The 16102-nt window shown below is 38.9% G+C and overlaps 1 protein-coding gene across 2 annotated transcripts; it reads right to left on the bottom strand.

The window, feature by feature from the left end:
- Nucleotides 1-460: 460 nt before the first annotated feature.
- On the bottom strand, nucleotides 461-14574 carry znf341 (zinc finger protein 341). 2 transcript variants are annotated; one of them, XM_041798478.1, is made up of 16 exons: nucleotides 14507-14574; nucleotides 12779-12889; nucleotides 12129-12319; nucleotides 11799-11948; nucleotides 11383-11679; nucleotides 10508-10691; nucleotides 9512-9605; nucleotides 9327-9417; nucleotides 8252-8438; nucleotides 5829-6076; nucleotides 5544-5752; nucleotides 5169-5265; nucleotides 4887-5019; nucleotides 4201-4312; nucleotides 3993-4063; nucleotides 461-1568 (listed from the first exon to the last, which is right to left on the bottom strand). In XM_041798478.1, exons 1-16 carry the CDS (start codon nucleotides 14535-14537, stop codon nucleotides 1018-1020), a joined length of 2757 nt encoding a protein of 918 aa, XP_041654412.1. In that variant the 5' UTR covers nucleotides 14538-14574; the 3' UTR covers nucleotides 461-1017. The 2 variants fall into 2 exon arrangements, with proteins under 2 accessions (XP_041654412.1, XP_041654411.1); XM_041798477.1 differs by having other exon boundaries at nucleotides 462-1568; nucleotides 9512-9602; nucleotides 14507-14553.
- Between the last annotated feature and the right edge of the window lie 1528 nt (nucleotides 14575-16102).

Below are 16102 nucleotides of genomic sequence, written 5' to 3'. Positions count from 1 at the left end.
CCTTCTCTGAACCAGCAGTTAGATATACTAGCCTTCCACCTTTAAAGGTCACATATCTTACCCTTTTAAGACAAGTTTATATTGGTCTCAGAGGTCCCCAAAACATGCCTGTGAAGTTTGTTTTTGAAAAAACACTCCAGTTTTGGAGTTCTGCACGCATCAGAATGAGCTGTTTCCGTGTCTGTGGCTTTAAATGTTACTGAGCTCTCTGACTCCGCCCCTCACAGGAAATGGATGTGGCTCTCCTGATCCTCCTCTGAGCTGGAGAAGAGGGTGGAACTTTCTTCCAAGTGGGGAGGGTGAACTCACCCTGGGGTGGGGCAAACTCCTCACATGACATCATGAGGGGAAGACCTGAGAACGGCACATGAAGGTGGAGAAAGGGGGGAGATGGATTTTTCTCATTCTTGAGGGGATTGTGGACAGGACAGGGGCATATATTTTTGTTAGAAAAGCCTGAACAAATGTAATCTGCATAATATGTGACCTTTAAATTGATGCAAAACAACAGAGGAACATCAGCTGCACCCTTAGTTAAAGATAGCAGTGGGACGACGGTACACTGACATGTAGAATACCCTGTGTGCATGCAAAAACAACTGATCATCCATTTTAATAAAAGGAGGATGTTATTAGTTTTCAAAATAAAGCATTTATAAACATAAAAAATACTGCAGGACAAGTGAAAGCTTATATATTAGTTTTGTGACATAAATCATAGAAAGTACTTCCATTGCTCTTGACATCACAGCATTTTTAAAGAACTGCCATAGCTGAACACAAAAACATGAAAATGGTCCGCTCTTATTTTAGCAAAATAAATTAAACAGGTAACAAACAGGATGCAACCATTCACAGTAAAATAAGTAAAATCAGTGCAAATAATTTAAATATTGTTTTAATTTAAAACAAATACTTAGAAAATATCCCAGACTCTGACAGTTTTAATAAATAATGTTTAAGAGAGTGAGTTTGGTCCATGCCCAGGAATCATTCATACTATAATGAGGGTAAAAACTACAAACATGGCTGCTGTAAACAGTTTTGGTCATTGCTCTGAATCTGCTCCAGTGCTTCATCTCCATGTTCGATCCTGTTATCCTCCTCTTCTCTTTCCGTCTGTCCTTCAATGGCTGAGATAGACATTGCAGCCTGACAGCCCTCATCAGTCCTCCCCTCCCCCTCCTCCTCCTCCTGTGTCTCCACCGGCTCTTCTATGTTCTTTAAACTTTCCTCCTCCTCCTCTCCATCGTCTCCCTCAGTCTCTGTCCTTTCTGCTTTTCTCGTAAACGTACTTCTCCTTCCTACTTCCTCCCCATCTTTTTCCTCTGCCATTGATGCTCCTTCAGCCTCATCTTCCTCCACCTCCTCTGTCTCCCCCTCTGCTCCCGTCCCGTTGCCTGCCGTGGGACATTTGTGATCTCTGTAGTAGCTCTGTCTGGTGAAGCCCTTGTTGCAGGAGGAGCATCTGAAGCGGTAGTTATCAGTGTGGGACTGTTGATGCTCAAGCATGTGAGCTCTGCGGCTGAACGCCTTCTGACAGAACAGACACTTGTAGGGTTTGATACCTGGAGGAGAGAGGAATTCAACAGAGTCTGTTTTATGAATGTTTTTGTGATTAAGCTGACCCGGATATAGAATCTAGCTAAAGCATCCATAGATATTTTTCTTGTCTCTTTACTTAAATGATAATCCTTGTGTTTCTAAACATAAAATCAAGTTTTACCAATTGTTGGCTGTAAATTACTGAAGTTTGGGTTTAAGAGATCAAAATACACCCAATAAAAGTGCCTTCATATGCCACTGTAGGCTAAGATTCCTAAGACTTTCCCAAAGGAATGATCCCTACATAGATCTTTTCCAGATCTTTTAAAAGCTAGCTAGTATTTTTTATTTAAAACCACTAAACTCAATTAGGAACTCTAACCTGACAGTGATATGCCCCGACATTTGCCAGACCGAGCTGGTCTGTTTTTTTTCTTTCTTTTTTTTTTTTTTGCATAAGAGTTATAATTAAAAAGTCTTTTTCTTAGATGGTGTAGGTGCATGTTTTGTCTAATTTTTGGATAACAGAGCTAGTTAAGCATACAGGTTATATTTAATGCATAAAAAGAGCTTAGAACTTTAAAATCAGATCAGTTCATCTTCAAGTCAAAGTGTCGGTTCGTGCCAAATTTGACAGAAATCCCTCAGTGTGTTCTTGAAATATTGTGCTCATAACATCTAAGGTCAAAGTGACCTTACATCTACAAAATGTATGCGATCAATCCTCAAATCAGAGTGGAAATATCTGCAAATTTTAAAGAAAAGTGATCAGAGTATTCAACAGATGGTTGTACATACAGAGAGAAAACCCTATAACATAATGCCTCAGTTAAAGCAGTAATGTTACCTCATAACACACACAAGTTCCTCTTTTACTGTACATCTGTGGGTACCTTTTTCTGTTCAAATTAGGACTGAATGATATTGGAAAATAATCTAATTGCAATTTTTTTCCCCAAATATTGCAATTGCCATTTGTTATGCGATTATTCCTTAACTTTCTTTTATTCCTAAACAAGGGCTGAGCAATTCTTTAAAAGTGTCTAAATCTGATTATATTGACTCATATTGCAAATTGGATATGAATCATTGCACGGGTTTTGGTCATTCTTATATTTATTAAGAAAAAATTTTTAAAAAATTGAAGCGGGTAGGATTTTTTTTGAAGACTATTCTAAAAAAATGGGAGCTGAATGATTGCATGATATTTCATGCATAACATCTCTGTTGCAAATATAAAGTTTAAAGCTGCTATTTTGACACAAATTTCAGGTCAAAGAAATATCGCACCTTTCAGGATTTGAAAATAGCAACAGGCCATTTTGCGATTAAATCTACTTTTTGATTAATTGTCCAGCCCTATCTTGTATACTCCACAAATATTGAACAGAGTGCTGCAATAATGAGTCCTAAAATATATTTTGTAGCATTTTAGCATGTCTGGTTTCACTGTCTCAAAGTCCATCGGATGTTCAGTCTATTCAGCTTTCAGTTCGATGTCCCAGGAAAACACAAACACAAGCTCATGAAATTTTAACATTGTTTCAACCTAAAATATTTAGAAAAATTTGAATTTTGAAGCTTTTTAGCTCAATATAAAATGCAGCTTCTAATAAGTGGGACTACAGAATGTAGTGTTCAGGTGTTAATGTTATCTTGAGGAACGAGCCGTTCAGTCATGTGCAGAACTTTTAGGCATGTAGGGTGCAAAGGATTAATCAAGGGGCCCGATGTGTCAAAAGCCTGGAGAGGGGGGTAGAGTAGCCAGAGTCAGGTTTGGCATATGTCAGCACAATTGTGTTGCACTTGGCAACCAAGGTCAAGCTCAACAGCATTTCTTTTCCCCGAGCCTTTTCACCCCTGGTTTTCACCTGCGGTTTTCAGGCCCTTGGGACATCCAGAGCACAACCAGGGACTTAAGGTAACCCTACTACCTGCCCAGATGATAGCCTAGGCAGCACTTTACACTTTCCAGCCTTTACTTCACCCTCAAGGTGCAGACTGTATTTTTTTAATACATTGTTTTCCTATTTCTCTGGTAACATGCAGACATCCAGAGCACAACATGTGTTGTATCAATCCTCATGCCCGCCTGATGGTGCCCTAAAGCAGGCTTACTTGCCATTACATGCCTCCCTTTAGCCTTGATTTTGGCCCAAACATGCCTAAACGTTCTGCATAGTACTGTAGGTTGTATGCTAGGTTGGTTATATAAGCTTTTTTTTGCCATGGAGCAATTGACCTAAAACCCACTGAAAAGAACCCCACAGACTTTTTGGTCAAAAGTGTCCCAACGGTCACAAAAGACCCTATTCATCCAGGTTCACTTAACCAGCAACTTCTGTGTTGTTTTACAAATAATTAAAGTTGTAAAGTCTCATTAAAGTGATGCAAAAACAGCCAAAGCAATATTATGGAATCTTTGTTAAAAAGTAGACCTAGCTTACCAGAATGTGACAGGATGTGGGCTTTGAGTTTGTCTGGTCTGTTAAATTCTTTGGTACAGCCCACATGGGACCTAAGAAAAGAGGAAAAATTCAGCCTTTATTAGTCAGAACAATAAGGGCTAGAATAAGTGAGGAGGAAGCTTAAAAAAAGGCTGACTGATTGCTAGAAAAAAGGACATGGGACTACTGTTTACACATGGTGTCTCACCTAAAGGGACACTTGTATTTCTTGAAAGGTTCATGGATCAGCATGTGTCGCTTTACTTTGTCCTTCCTGTTGAACGTCGCCTCACAGAGGGAACATTTGTACGGCTTCTCACCTATATAAAGTACAAAAATTAATAAACAAATAAAAAGAAAAGGTTTTAAACCCACGTAACTTATACATGACAGTCTTATGTAATACTCACTTAAGATCATGTGAAGACAGATGCTTGTGACCATGTCTAATATATTTAGTCTGGAAAAATTCTTCAACTTGTGTCGCCCTACTTTGCATTTGAAAGCTATTATCTAACCTACAGATTCAACAACGGATAGTAAAAAGCATGCCATAGCCATGGTTGTTCTAAGTTGTGGGCTGTTTATTTCTGCTTTATTTTTAACCTAAAACTATAAAGATGTATTACTATATTCCTCTTTATTCACTGCTCTTCTAACTTTGCTTAATCACCTCTTTTCTGTCCAGGCAACATTTAAACATCTGAAAAAAATTACTTTTGTGTTTTGCAAATTATGCCAGAGTGGCACAGGAAGAACTGGAAATGTTTTGATCTTAGTGTGCATGACTGTATGTTAGTTAGAACCCAGGAAAAACAGACGATGCCTATGATGGTGCTAACGAGGATCCTCATCAAGAAAGGAAAGGGAGAGCTCTGTATAAGCCTTTCTCACCTGAGTGAATGCGTGTGTGTAGTTTGAGGTAGTGCTCGGTCTTAAATGCCTTCTTGCAGATCTGACACTTGAACCTCCCACCAACGCCATGCGTGGGGAGGTGACGTCTGAAGTATCTTTCACAAGGGAAAACCTGATGACCAGAAAGAGAGCACGTCAGACACTGCAGCGAAGTCTCAAACCATCAAGAACTCCAACCTGAATGAATGTAAAGTTCATTACGCTTGAGAGAATAGGACAATTTTGAGTTGTTGAAATCTCAGTGCAGGATTGGTTAGTTACCTTCTGACAGTGAGGGCAGGGGTAGTTGTGAGAGGCGGTCAGTAGATGTTGTTCCAGAGCTTCCTGGGTGGAATATCTGCTCTGACACTTCACACACCTAAGGTAAAACAACAGCAAAAAGTGTTTTTTGTAAAGAATAAAGGGGAAGAACCCTTAAAAACAGCACAAAGCTTGATGTATCAAACTGCCTCGGTAATAAAAATAAAGGCATACCCAGAAATTCAGAGTCTCTAAATCCACGTTAACCTTGTTCTTACATTGATAAAAATGCATGTATAATTTTCTGAACCAGTCACAAAGAGAAGAGATGTAGGACTTGTCCACCCTTGTCTGCTTAAATTCAATCATATCATGAAAACAAGTGTCTGAGCTGACCTGTAGACGGTGGTTTCCTTGCGCGTGTTCTGTTGTGGGCAGAAGCAGTGGGAGTACTGGTGCACTCCCAGTTCAAACAGAGAAGGGAACACCTTACTGCAGAGGTGGCAGCGGTAGGTCAGCTGCTCCTGGTGAGTCCTGATGTGCTCCAGAAACTGATCCAACTTATGAAAGGTCTGGGAGCAGGACTTCAGCACGCACTTGTACACCTACATGGAGGTCAAAGCAGATGTTACTACAGTCATTCATTATGAAGAGAGAGTTTCTAGTTAGAAAATTCCTCACCTGCTCTCCTTTGTGCTGCGTCAGGTGTGACTTGAGCTGGAAGTAGGTTTTGAACTTGCTGGCACAGAACTGGCACTGGTAGGAGCTGTCGATCACAACAATCTGTTTGGTCTGAGACTGGCACTGTTGGTTCTGGTTTGACTGAACCTGCTGCTGCACCTGCTGACCGTTCTGGACGTTTTCACCTGGGCTGACCTCCAGATCGGCTCGAGCCTCTGTGGCGCTCTCCTCCAATTCTCCTGGAGCTTCTGAACTCAAACAGCATGCTTAGTGTTAGACAGGGAGTCTTAGATTGAGCCTCGATGTGCAGCTATGATTTTTACCAGTGGTTCTCAACTGGTCGGACAACAGGACCCACCACCACCTCCTTAAGAGAAATCCCAACCCAATTTATTTAAAATTTTTAACCACACTAATTCATCTAATAAAGAATTTAGCCATTTGGACCCTAAATGGAACAAAAAATAATCAATCAAAGAGCCAGGCCAAAATAAACATGCTTTAAAGGGGACATATTATGCAAAACACAATTTTTTAGGCTTTTCTAACAAAATATGTGCCCCTGGCCTGTCCACAATCCCCTCAAGCACCAGAAAAAAATCCCCCTCCTCTTTCTCCACCTTTCTTAAAATGTGTGTTGAACAAGCCATTCTCAGATTTTCCCCTCATGACCTCATGTGGGGAGGTAGCCTTGCCTCCAGGTTCAGTTGGTCCTCCCAGATTGGAAGATAGTTCTGCACTCCTGATCTTCCTCTCAGCTGCCAGCTGAGAGGGGGATCAAGAGAGCCACATCCATTAAGCCACATCCATTTCTGGAGAGGGGTGGAGTCAGAGAGCTCAGTAACATTTAAAGCCACAGACACAGAAACAGCTTGTTCTGAGCAGGGTTGAACCAGAGGAGTTTTTAGACAAAAATCCAATACTGGAGTGTTTTTTTCAACAACAAACTTCACGGACATGTTTTGGAGACCTCTGAGACCGATATAAACTTTTCTTAAAAGTGTAAAGAAGGGAATATATGCATGCATTTCATTTTACTCCATTTACCCAAGACAGCATGGAAATTTGGTAATTTCATAAGGGACTTCATCAATATCTTGAAAAAAAACTGCTTGTTATCCAAAGAGAAGGAGATATAGAAGTTGAAATCTCATCATCATAGGAAAACCTATAGAATACATGTCTTTATGTCCCCTTAGGGCTTCCGTACAGTAGATCTTTTGCCACATTTTTTTCCCTAGCACACATTTTGCGACCTACTTAAAAGAGCTTTGCGACCCACTTTTGGGTCCTGAACCACCAGTTGAGAACCACTGATTTTTACAGTTATGATAAACATTTATACAAAACATATTGATCTATTCTATCCTGCTTAATTTGCTCTATTTCACTATTCAAGTTCGCATATAAACAAAACAGAAAACACAGACAACAACAAGAAACATAATATGTGCTGTACATGATAGATAAAAAAAATACTTAAGAAAGAAAATTGAGAGAAAAGCAAAAAGAGCCCATATGGGCTTATCTTATTAGTAATTCAAAAGTAAAAAGTATTACTCAAATCAAAAATGAGAAAAGAGGATATTAAGTATTTTTGTTGTCAGATAATAAAATAAATAAATCATTTATTGACTGAAATCTGGGAGCTAGCTACTGCAGAGAACTTGAGCTGCTCCAATTTTACACTAACTCTGAATTAGTGATCTATTTAACCCTTTCATCCCAAGAGGACCCGGTATCGGGGGGCACATGTGTAAATGTGCACGGGTATGGTCATGTGACACACAATTTAATCCCAGAAACCATGGCTACCTGGCAAGCACAACGTTTTCCATCTAAGCAAAGCACAGGTCAAACTATAAACATTTTTGCTATATTCCATCATTATTTACTCAGTCCCAGTAACTCCTACTGGGATTTTTGCACATCTGCTGAAATCTTTAAAGAGTTATCTTTACAGCGATGCAAAGCTTATTCATGTAGACCTTGTAGTTGCAGAGGAATATTCAGTTGTATTTGGGTATGTCATTTTCTAGCTTAAACACTGGAAAAGGCCTAGGGATGAAAGGGTTAAGCTGCAATATTTACAGTCTCTCCCTCTGCTCTGCCCTGAGTCAGTACTGCACTCTTGCATACAACCCCAATATCTGTCTGTAAGGCCAAGGAGGATTTTAGGATACTCCCTCATCTCCCCTTAGATTCTGCAGGTAAATAAATTTATCAGGCGTGATAAGGTTGAAGCCTAGATGGCAAACAAACACTTTCTGCTGCTGTAACAAAAATTAGCTGTCAGACTGAACTATTCATAAAACTACTTCAATCTCACATCTTTATAGAAATTGGAAAACCATAAAAACATCACGATAAAATCTTAGCATAAACCCAGAGTTATGATATCATGAGTTGTGTTTTATCCTCACCTGTTTGTGCTGCTTCTTCATCTGCTTGTGTCTGAATGTTTTGCTGCTGAGATCCCTCCACCTCCTCAGGTTCACCCGGCTGCTGCTGCTGATCCTGAACTCCCTCCTCCTCACTGGACGGCACTGGTACCACCTTTACTGTGATCGGTAATCTCGACACTGTGCTGGCCACACCCATCGGCCACACCTTAAAAAAAAAAGACAGATGTTAAGAATAAATGAGTTAATTAATGTGGAGAAAACAGCTGATATAGCAAGGAGCCCAAACCTTTTAAACAGAGGGCCACATACAGAAATATACAAGGGTAGTGGGGCCACGTTCATATTCCTTGCCATGGGGATTTTAAAGTTAGTAAGACTAATCCAATGTAAGTTAATATATGTTTAGTGACTGAGTAAGCCTAAATGGCTAGTTAACAGCTGACAGGGCAAATAGACAGTACTTTTCAGGATTTTGGGGAGCCAATCAGATTTCCCCGTTTGGTCCTGGCTACCACTGGCTCTGCCCATGAAATCTTACTGGTGCGGTGATAATCCATCAGGACGTTATTAATCAAGAAGTTTTATTGTCAAAGTGTTTGTTTACATGGCAGCACTGCCTTATGCTGAAACTACAAAGTACAATACAGTTAAGGACAAGCTTCATGTTTTAATGTGAGCCATATTTCTTTTTATTTCTAGATTTTGCCAATCAAAAATGGGCAGCAAGATGCATTTGGCCCCAGGACCATAGTTTGGACACGCCTGCTGTAAGGGGAATCACAGGGAGGATGCTGCACAGTGATCAAACAGAAGGGGTGTAGGTGAACAAAATCAATGCTTTTTGCTATTTTTTCCCCCTAAGCACACATTTGAGAACAACTGAAAGCAGCTCTGTGTCTCACTTTTGGTCCAAACCGGTCAGCTGAGGACCAGTAGATTACAGAACAGCCAAGGAACAGGTTGCACATGCCCATATCTCCTCTGTTATAATTTTCATTGTCAAAGAAATTAGATCACTTTAAAGTGTACTAACTTAGAGGATGCTTGTTCAGAGTAATACAAAATTATTAACACAAGTAACTCATTTTCAAACCTTGTGAGTCTGCATGTGTTTCTTCACGTTGGACTTCTGGGCAAAAGCTCGGCCACAGACGATGCACTGAAACGGTTTCTCTCCGGTGTGACTGTAGGAAGAAAACATTAGTAGTCTGAATTTTTATGTTCTCTTTTCGTCCATCTGCAGATAGGTACAGACTGTTCTGATGGTCATTAGCTCACCTCCTGATGTGCTGCTGAAGATCAAAGTTTTTTGAGAAGATTTTGTCACAGAAGTTACACTTCAGCTTTGGTCCTTTTCCTTTCAGCTGCTCTGCTGAGGAGAAAAAAATCAGGCATGCACTTGTGATTTCTTTCTAAAATTAACTGTATCTAGAACAGTGATGGGCAAATGGTGGCCCAGGGGCCACATACGGCCCTCCACCTCACTGAATATGGCCTGTAAATCAGTTTCAAATATCAAGAAAATCTGCCATGAAGCATTAAAAATAGAAAAAAATTCAAAAATGATCTTACTTGTTGATGTTAGGAACACAACATTTAAGGTGATACTCGCTGTACTCGTTGCTTTAAAAATCTTTCATATGCATTATTAAATGCATTTAAATAAAAAAAGTCTACATGCAGGTAAAATATAGTAAAATAACCAGTGAGCAGTTCAAAGTTGTAAAGTTCTGTTTTTAGCTAATTGCATTAAGCTCAACTATTTGCATTCAAGTTTAAATGGTATAATATATTGTGATGAAAGGTGTTTATTTTTCCATCCATCCAATTTCTATACCACCTATCTTGTTTGGGGTCGTGGGGGGACTGGAGCCTATCCCAGCTGTCATTGGGGGAGATTACAGGGCTGACACATAGAGACAGACGACCAGGTACGCTCACATTACCACCTACAGCCAATTTTTTTAGAGTCACCAATTAACCTAATGAGCATGTTTTTGGTGATGGGAGGAAGCTGGAGTACCCAGAGAGAACATGCAAACTCCACACAGAAAGGCCCTGACTGGGAGGCAAACTAGGGACTTTCTTGCTGTGAGGCAATAGCGCTAACCCCTGCACCGCCGTGCAGCCCCTGTGTGTTTTTCCTTACATTAAATCAGAAGGAATCCTGAAATTTGTAAAAATGTGGCCCTCTCAGTAACCAAAACGTTGCCCATCTCTAATCTAGAAGATTATATCAAAATACTGCAGTTATCTGATCTTCTCCTCACATACCGGTGGCTCCATCAGGGCTCTTCTTGCTGTTCCTCGGCCGTTTGGGGATGATGACCTTTTCAAAGTCGCCCAGCTCAGTCAGGTTGGTGTTGATGCTGCAGATCTTTGTTTTAGTGCCTTGTTTCCCAGGACTGTAGACGGGAGGGGTGGTGAATGACTGACTCTCCACACACTGACTGGGCACCTAGAAATAAAAACACAGGGACAACACAGGGATTTCTCCCCCTTCTTGAGCTATATTCCTGATTAAATTAATAAATACTGAAAAACAAGGATGGAATCCTACCAGTGTGCAAAGCAAAATAAGCGAATTATCCTGTAATAACAGTAAGGAATTATGGCATGCTCTTATTTATGGTTATGATGATTTTACCTCATTTAAATGGAACTTGTTATACTGGAGTAAACACACTTTCCCCAAAATATGAGACTTCATCTGACCCCAGAAGGGCTGTTTCACATATTTATGGCACAAAGTCACATGAAAAGTTGAAGGACTGTGGCCAGTTTAGCTCAGTTGGTGGAGCAGGAGCTAATAAACAGGCTACAGTCCTTCATGTACTGGTTGCAGGATCAAATCCTGATCCTGGTTCTGTTTGGCGCATGCCTTCACCTGCTCTTTTCCTATCTCTTTCCTACCACAATTAAGGCAAAAAGCCCCCCCCAAAAAGTCTAAAAAAAGCAGCAGAAAAATAAAAAAATTATATAATTTAAATCAAAATCCCCCAATGTGAAAATAAAAAGCACATTAAGAGCAAAAATCAATATACCCAAAAGTTTCTCAAGGTAGATAAATTCTTGATTATTCTAATAATGGGGAAAACTAGCTTGGTCATCTGATTTTATTCTTAGTATCAAAAATACAGCGTACTCACTTGTACAGGGTGGAAAGGCTGCAGACCAAGGGTGTGGATCTCTGCACCGCCACCTCCTGCCATGTGGGGCAGCGTGCTGTACACCTGAACCACAGAGTTACTGTGGCTGGCAGGGACCTGTGAGGAGAGCGGCTGCTGAGGGGGCTGTCCCCCCGGTAGGGGGTGGGCTTGTGTCTGAGAGGAGGGCAGAGGGTGGGAAGACTGCTGCTGTTGCTGCTGGTGATGATGATGATGGTGGTGGTGATGATGATGGTGCTGTAGATAGGATACACCAGCTGTGTGCATGCTCAGGTTACTCTGCAACACAAAAGAGGAGGCAAAAACACCATTATTTACTTTGTTTGTGTAATTTTAAATAGAAAGCATAATGAGCCACATGTGAAAGACATCTGCTGTGTAAAGGTGTTCTCTCTCACCTGTATGGGCGTCTGCATGGCAGCCATGGGCTGATCGATGGAGGTGAACGCTGAGATTGCAGACATAAGAACATCGTCACTGACCAGGACGTTTCCTTGGACCAGCGTGTGCGTGAGCGGAGAGGGAGGGACTGTGATGTATGTTGATACCTGATGGAGGCGAGGGAGGAAATTCAAAGACATGACAGCTGTTATAGCAGCTTTCCTCCAAGTTCATCAGCTTCCTTTTTCCCCTTCATATGATGTCTCATTTTACAGATGAACCAACGACATATATGGGAATCTGTTGGCTTATTATCATCCATATTTAAACAGACCTGTCCTCCTCACCTGTCTGTTTGCAGGAGTCTGCGGCCCCGAGCTGATGGATGGGACAGGGGTGTAGGCATTAGTGGAGGCCAAGGACACCGTGGACAGAGAGGGGGCGCTGGACTGGCACTGCTCCCTCTTGTGTGTCATGAACGCTGGCAGAGAGTTGAACTGTTTCTTACATTTTCCACACAGAAACACGTCCTCGTCATCTGTAGAGGGGAAACATGGGAGTTTGAGGAAAATCCCAGAAAAGAACTAGTCTGTGTGCCAAACACTGCAGTCCCATTATCCAGCAATTTATAATAATACTCAAGAAATTATAGGGAACCTAAAATTAAATTGTATGGGTCCCAAATTTATATAGATGTGTCCTAAAATGCTAAATATTCTTCTATAGAGGCATGGATAATGATCATTGGTGCTGTAAAGATAATAAAACAGTTTTTATTATTTAACTGCAGAAAGAAATAATGGGTCAAAGAAACAAACTAATGTAGGTTAGTCACACCCAATGCCAAACATCAATGAATGATCATGTGGCTGTCTACAACAGCCTCTGAAGCCTGATGTGAATACAGTTGAAACCAGAAGAACATGCACTGTATAAAAAGACACATTACCTTTTATTTCTCACTGTCTGACATTAAATCAGACTCCTACTCACTCACCCATGGACTGAATGGTGGACGTCCCCGACACATTCTGGTTGTTTGGATCAGGAACTCCGCCTTGACCGTCTAGCAGAGACTGGACCGCCAGGACTGTCTGGTTGTCCATGCCTAGAGGAGAAGAAAAGAAGCAAAGTGGAAGGTTGGAAAAAGCGCCAAAAAGTGTTAGAAGAGTGTCCTGGGAATCAAAAGAACTACAAATATTGTTAACAGAACAGAAAGCCTGAATAGTCTCTGTAAAGTGCACAGAAGTTCTAATTCTCACTTATGTGAAGAAGAAAAGGAAGCAAAAAATAACCACAAATCAAACATCTGCAGTCTATAACACAGTGGTTCCCATACTTTTTCTACTGGGCCCCCCTTTGCCAGATGAAAATATTTTCATGTACATGTAAATACATGTAAATGTACAACACACCATTATTTATAATTTTTGCAAAAAACCCCCCAAAAAAAACACTTTTTTTTTTTTAGAATTTACCATAACATAAAACCTAAAAATTTTGAGTTTTGAAAATATCTGAAGATGAATAATTCCCTCCTGAAAATAAAAACTTAATGAACATTTTAGAGATGTATACACCCAGTTCTGCAATAATTTCAGGGACAACTGTGGGCTATATGCAAGAATGACATATCAAACAAAGCACAATCGTATCAACTTTTGCAGCAGAAATAACAGAGCAATACTTTCATATCATGTGTAATAACTCTAAAAACTTGCACATAATGCACAGTACAACTTTTCAGCGCTGTGTTATACTTTGTTCATTATCATGTGCAATAGTTACTTAAATTTTATATGCAATTTTATATTTATTTTCATGCACAGCATTTCTTTTTACTATTTGGATGAACATCAGTTTAAATGTTTGAGTATTATATGCAAAATACATTTAAATACTGGGATGTATTATGTTCATTACCATGTGCAATGGTAATGTCTTTATAATCATGCATATTTTGGACATAATGTCCCTGGGGTCATTATCTGAAGATTGCATAAACAGAGCTGAATCTGTGCCAGACCATTCAACATTACTGTCAATAATACCTTTACTTATTACAAATCTATTTCTCCTCATTATACAATTTTCCTTTGACTTTAAAGCTTACCAACAACCAACTTTATGATAAACTACATGGTTAATGTTTTGTAGTATTTATGTCATATATTTGATGCCTTTTTGTGTTGGTCTTTTTGTAATAATGGAAAAATCATGCACATTTTCCTATTTTAACATATATCATGCATGTTCGAATGGCTGTAAAAAAATCTGACGGAAATACTTATAATTAAAGCCTCAGCAGACTAGGAAACACAAAATAGCAGGCTTTTGAAGTTTACTACGACAGACATCAGAGTACTGTAGCAATAACACTGTTGTTTTTTTTTTTTTTATCAGATGGCCTACTGTTAAAACGTTGTTATTCAGACTACATGTTTGGGTTCATATTATTATATTTCTACGCTGCAGTGTTGTGAGAATTACATGCAGTCGTAATCTGTCCATAAACCCAGTGTAATAATCAATCTGTTTGTTTGTTTACAGTCATAGCCCTCTCTTCCTTCTCTGTGTTATTTTCATTAAAATCTAGAAGCATTAGCATAGTTTTACAAGGAGTTCTCTGCAGTCTTAAATGGCCCTTTGGTACTGAAACTGTTCTTAAAACGTTTACGTATTAGTCATTGTAGTAATAACGCTGTAATTTAGATTTTTACCCTACCTTCCAGCACTTCAAATATTGCCTGCGCCATCTTGTAGCTCTTCTGCTGCGCGATAGGCGTTCGATTAGCAGTGGCTGGCCGTTGAGCTACAGCTTAAAAGAAAGACAACGCCAAACAATAAAACAGAAAGATCGGTGCCTTTTAAAAATGTTTTGTATAACATATTGTCACCGAATACAAAAGCATGGTGAAGGATTAGCTTTATTGTTTGTCCAAGAACATTTAAAAGGAAAATTTACATTTTTATTCAATTTAGAATAGTGTTTTTTTAGGCCATTGAAGCGTGTAACTTATATGAAAAAGTTTGCTTTTATATACACATATCATGTAATGTACGACGATAAGGATGATAAAATGAACGAAACATCAGACAAACAACATAATGCGCTCTTTTTATAGATATTAAGTTGTAATGACAAGATTTTACTTTTAATCAATATTTTATCGTATTATGCTTGATTAAATAGTTTCATTTATTAATATATTAGCAAATTATATTCATATTGAATTTTTTATAAAATTATAAAAGTAATTTTAGTAACCATAACTTTACCTTCTAATCTGTTAGGCGAAAATCCTGAGTTTCGACAGAAGTTTTGTTTGCTATCTTTTATTCATATCATGAAATGCATAGTAATATTGCTATAGGTGAATAGATCATTCCACAAAAAGCATAAACAACCAGAAGGCATGAAACCTTAAACTGACTGGAGGCTTAGATAATAAGGCTTTATACATATTATGATATTTTAATTTATAATATTATATCATTTTGTTTATTCAATATTATTATTATTAATTTTTTTATTTTCATAATAATTCTACAGTTTTTCGATTTTTAAGCATTATATTACCTACTTATCTGAAAATAGAGTGAAACCTGAAATTTTAATCTGTAAATTGAATAGTAAAATCTAAATTTTTTATACGTTTACATACACTCTACACTCTACTACACCTCTATCTGTATCAGTATGTAGCTTTTTTTGTAATGTGTATCCAAAATCTAGGTTTATTTAGTTAAGTATTTAATATTACTATTTAAACTATACAAGTAGCAGTATACTAGTAGTACACTACGCTATAATGGCAGTTTTATCTACAGTATTATTGAGTAATTAAATTTTTTAGTATTTGTTTTTTGGTTATTGAATGAAATCTATTACATATATATATTTACACTGCTTTGGCAGTGTAAACACATGTTCTCTATGCCAGTAAAGAACTGAATTAAACTGAAATAAATTAGATTAGATAACAACATAGGTTCAAGTTAAGGTATTAAATAACAGAAAACCGTGTTGTGCAATAAGTCGTTTCAAATTAAAAAAAAAAAATCTTGTAATTTATTTTTGCATGTCTTCACTGAAAAGGAACAAAGCGCTTTCCATAGTTCCTCGATGCCTCAGAGCGATTAATCTGTGCTCGATAGAGTGAAAGACAGTCTTATCCACCAATCAGACGCCACCTATCCCGCCCTACGGAAAGAACCGCTTTTTGACCAATCACAACCGCCGGATTCGTGCACGTGCCTGTTTCGCGGCAAAAAAGATTTCGCGCGAAAACCGTCCGTTCCTTGTTTAGATGTAGATCAG

This window comes from Cheilinus undulatus, linkage group 11 (genome assembly GCF_018320785.1).
Source record: "Cheilinus undulatus linkage group 11, ASM1832078v1, whole genome shotgun sequence".
Taxonomy (NCBI): Eukaryota; Metazoa; Chordata; class Actinopteri; order Labriformes; family Labridae; genus Cheilinus; species Cheilinus undulatus.
The sequence above is the reverse complement of the archived record's forward strand: the minus strand, read 5'-3'. Positions and strand labels throughout refer to the sequence as shown.

What these genes read in the sequence shown, in the direction of transcription:
- znf341 (XM_041798478.1), bottom strand. Translation starts at nt 14,537, where the DNA reads ATGGCGCAGGCAATATTTGAAGTGCTGGAAG. An exon ending in AAATACAAGTGTCCCTTTAG is followed by an intron (nt 4,064 to 4,200) that starts GTGAGACACCAT and finishes CTCTTTTCTTAG; the next exon opens with GTCCCATGTGGGCTGTACCA. An exon ending in CCACATCCTGTCACATTCTG is followed by an intron (nt 1,569 to 3,992) that starts GTAAGCTAGGTC and finishes TCTCTCCTCCAG; the next exon opens with GTATCAAACCCTACAAGTGT.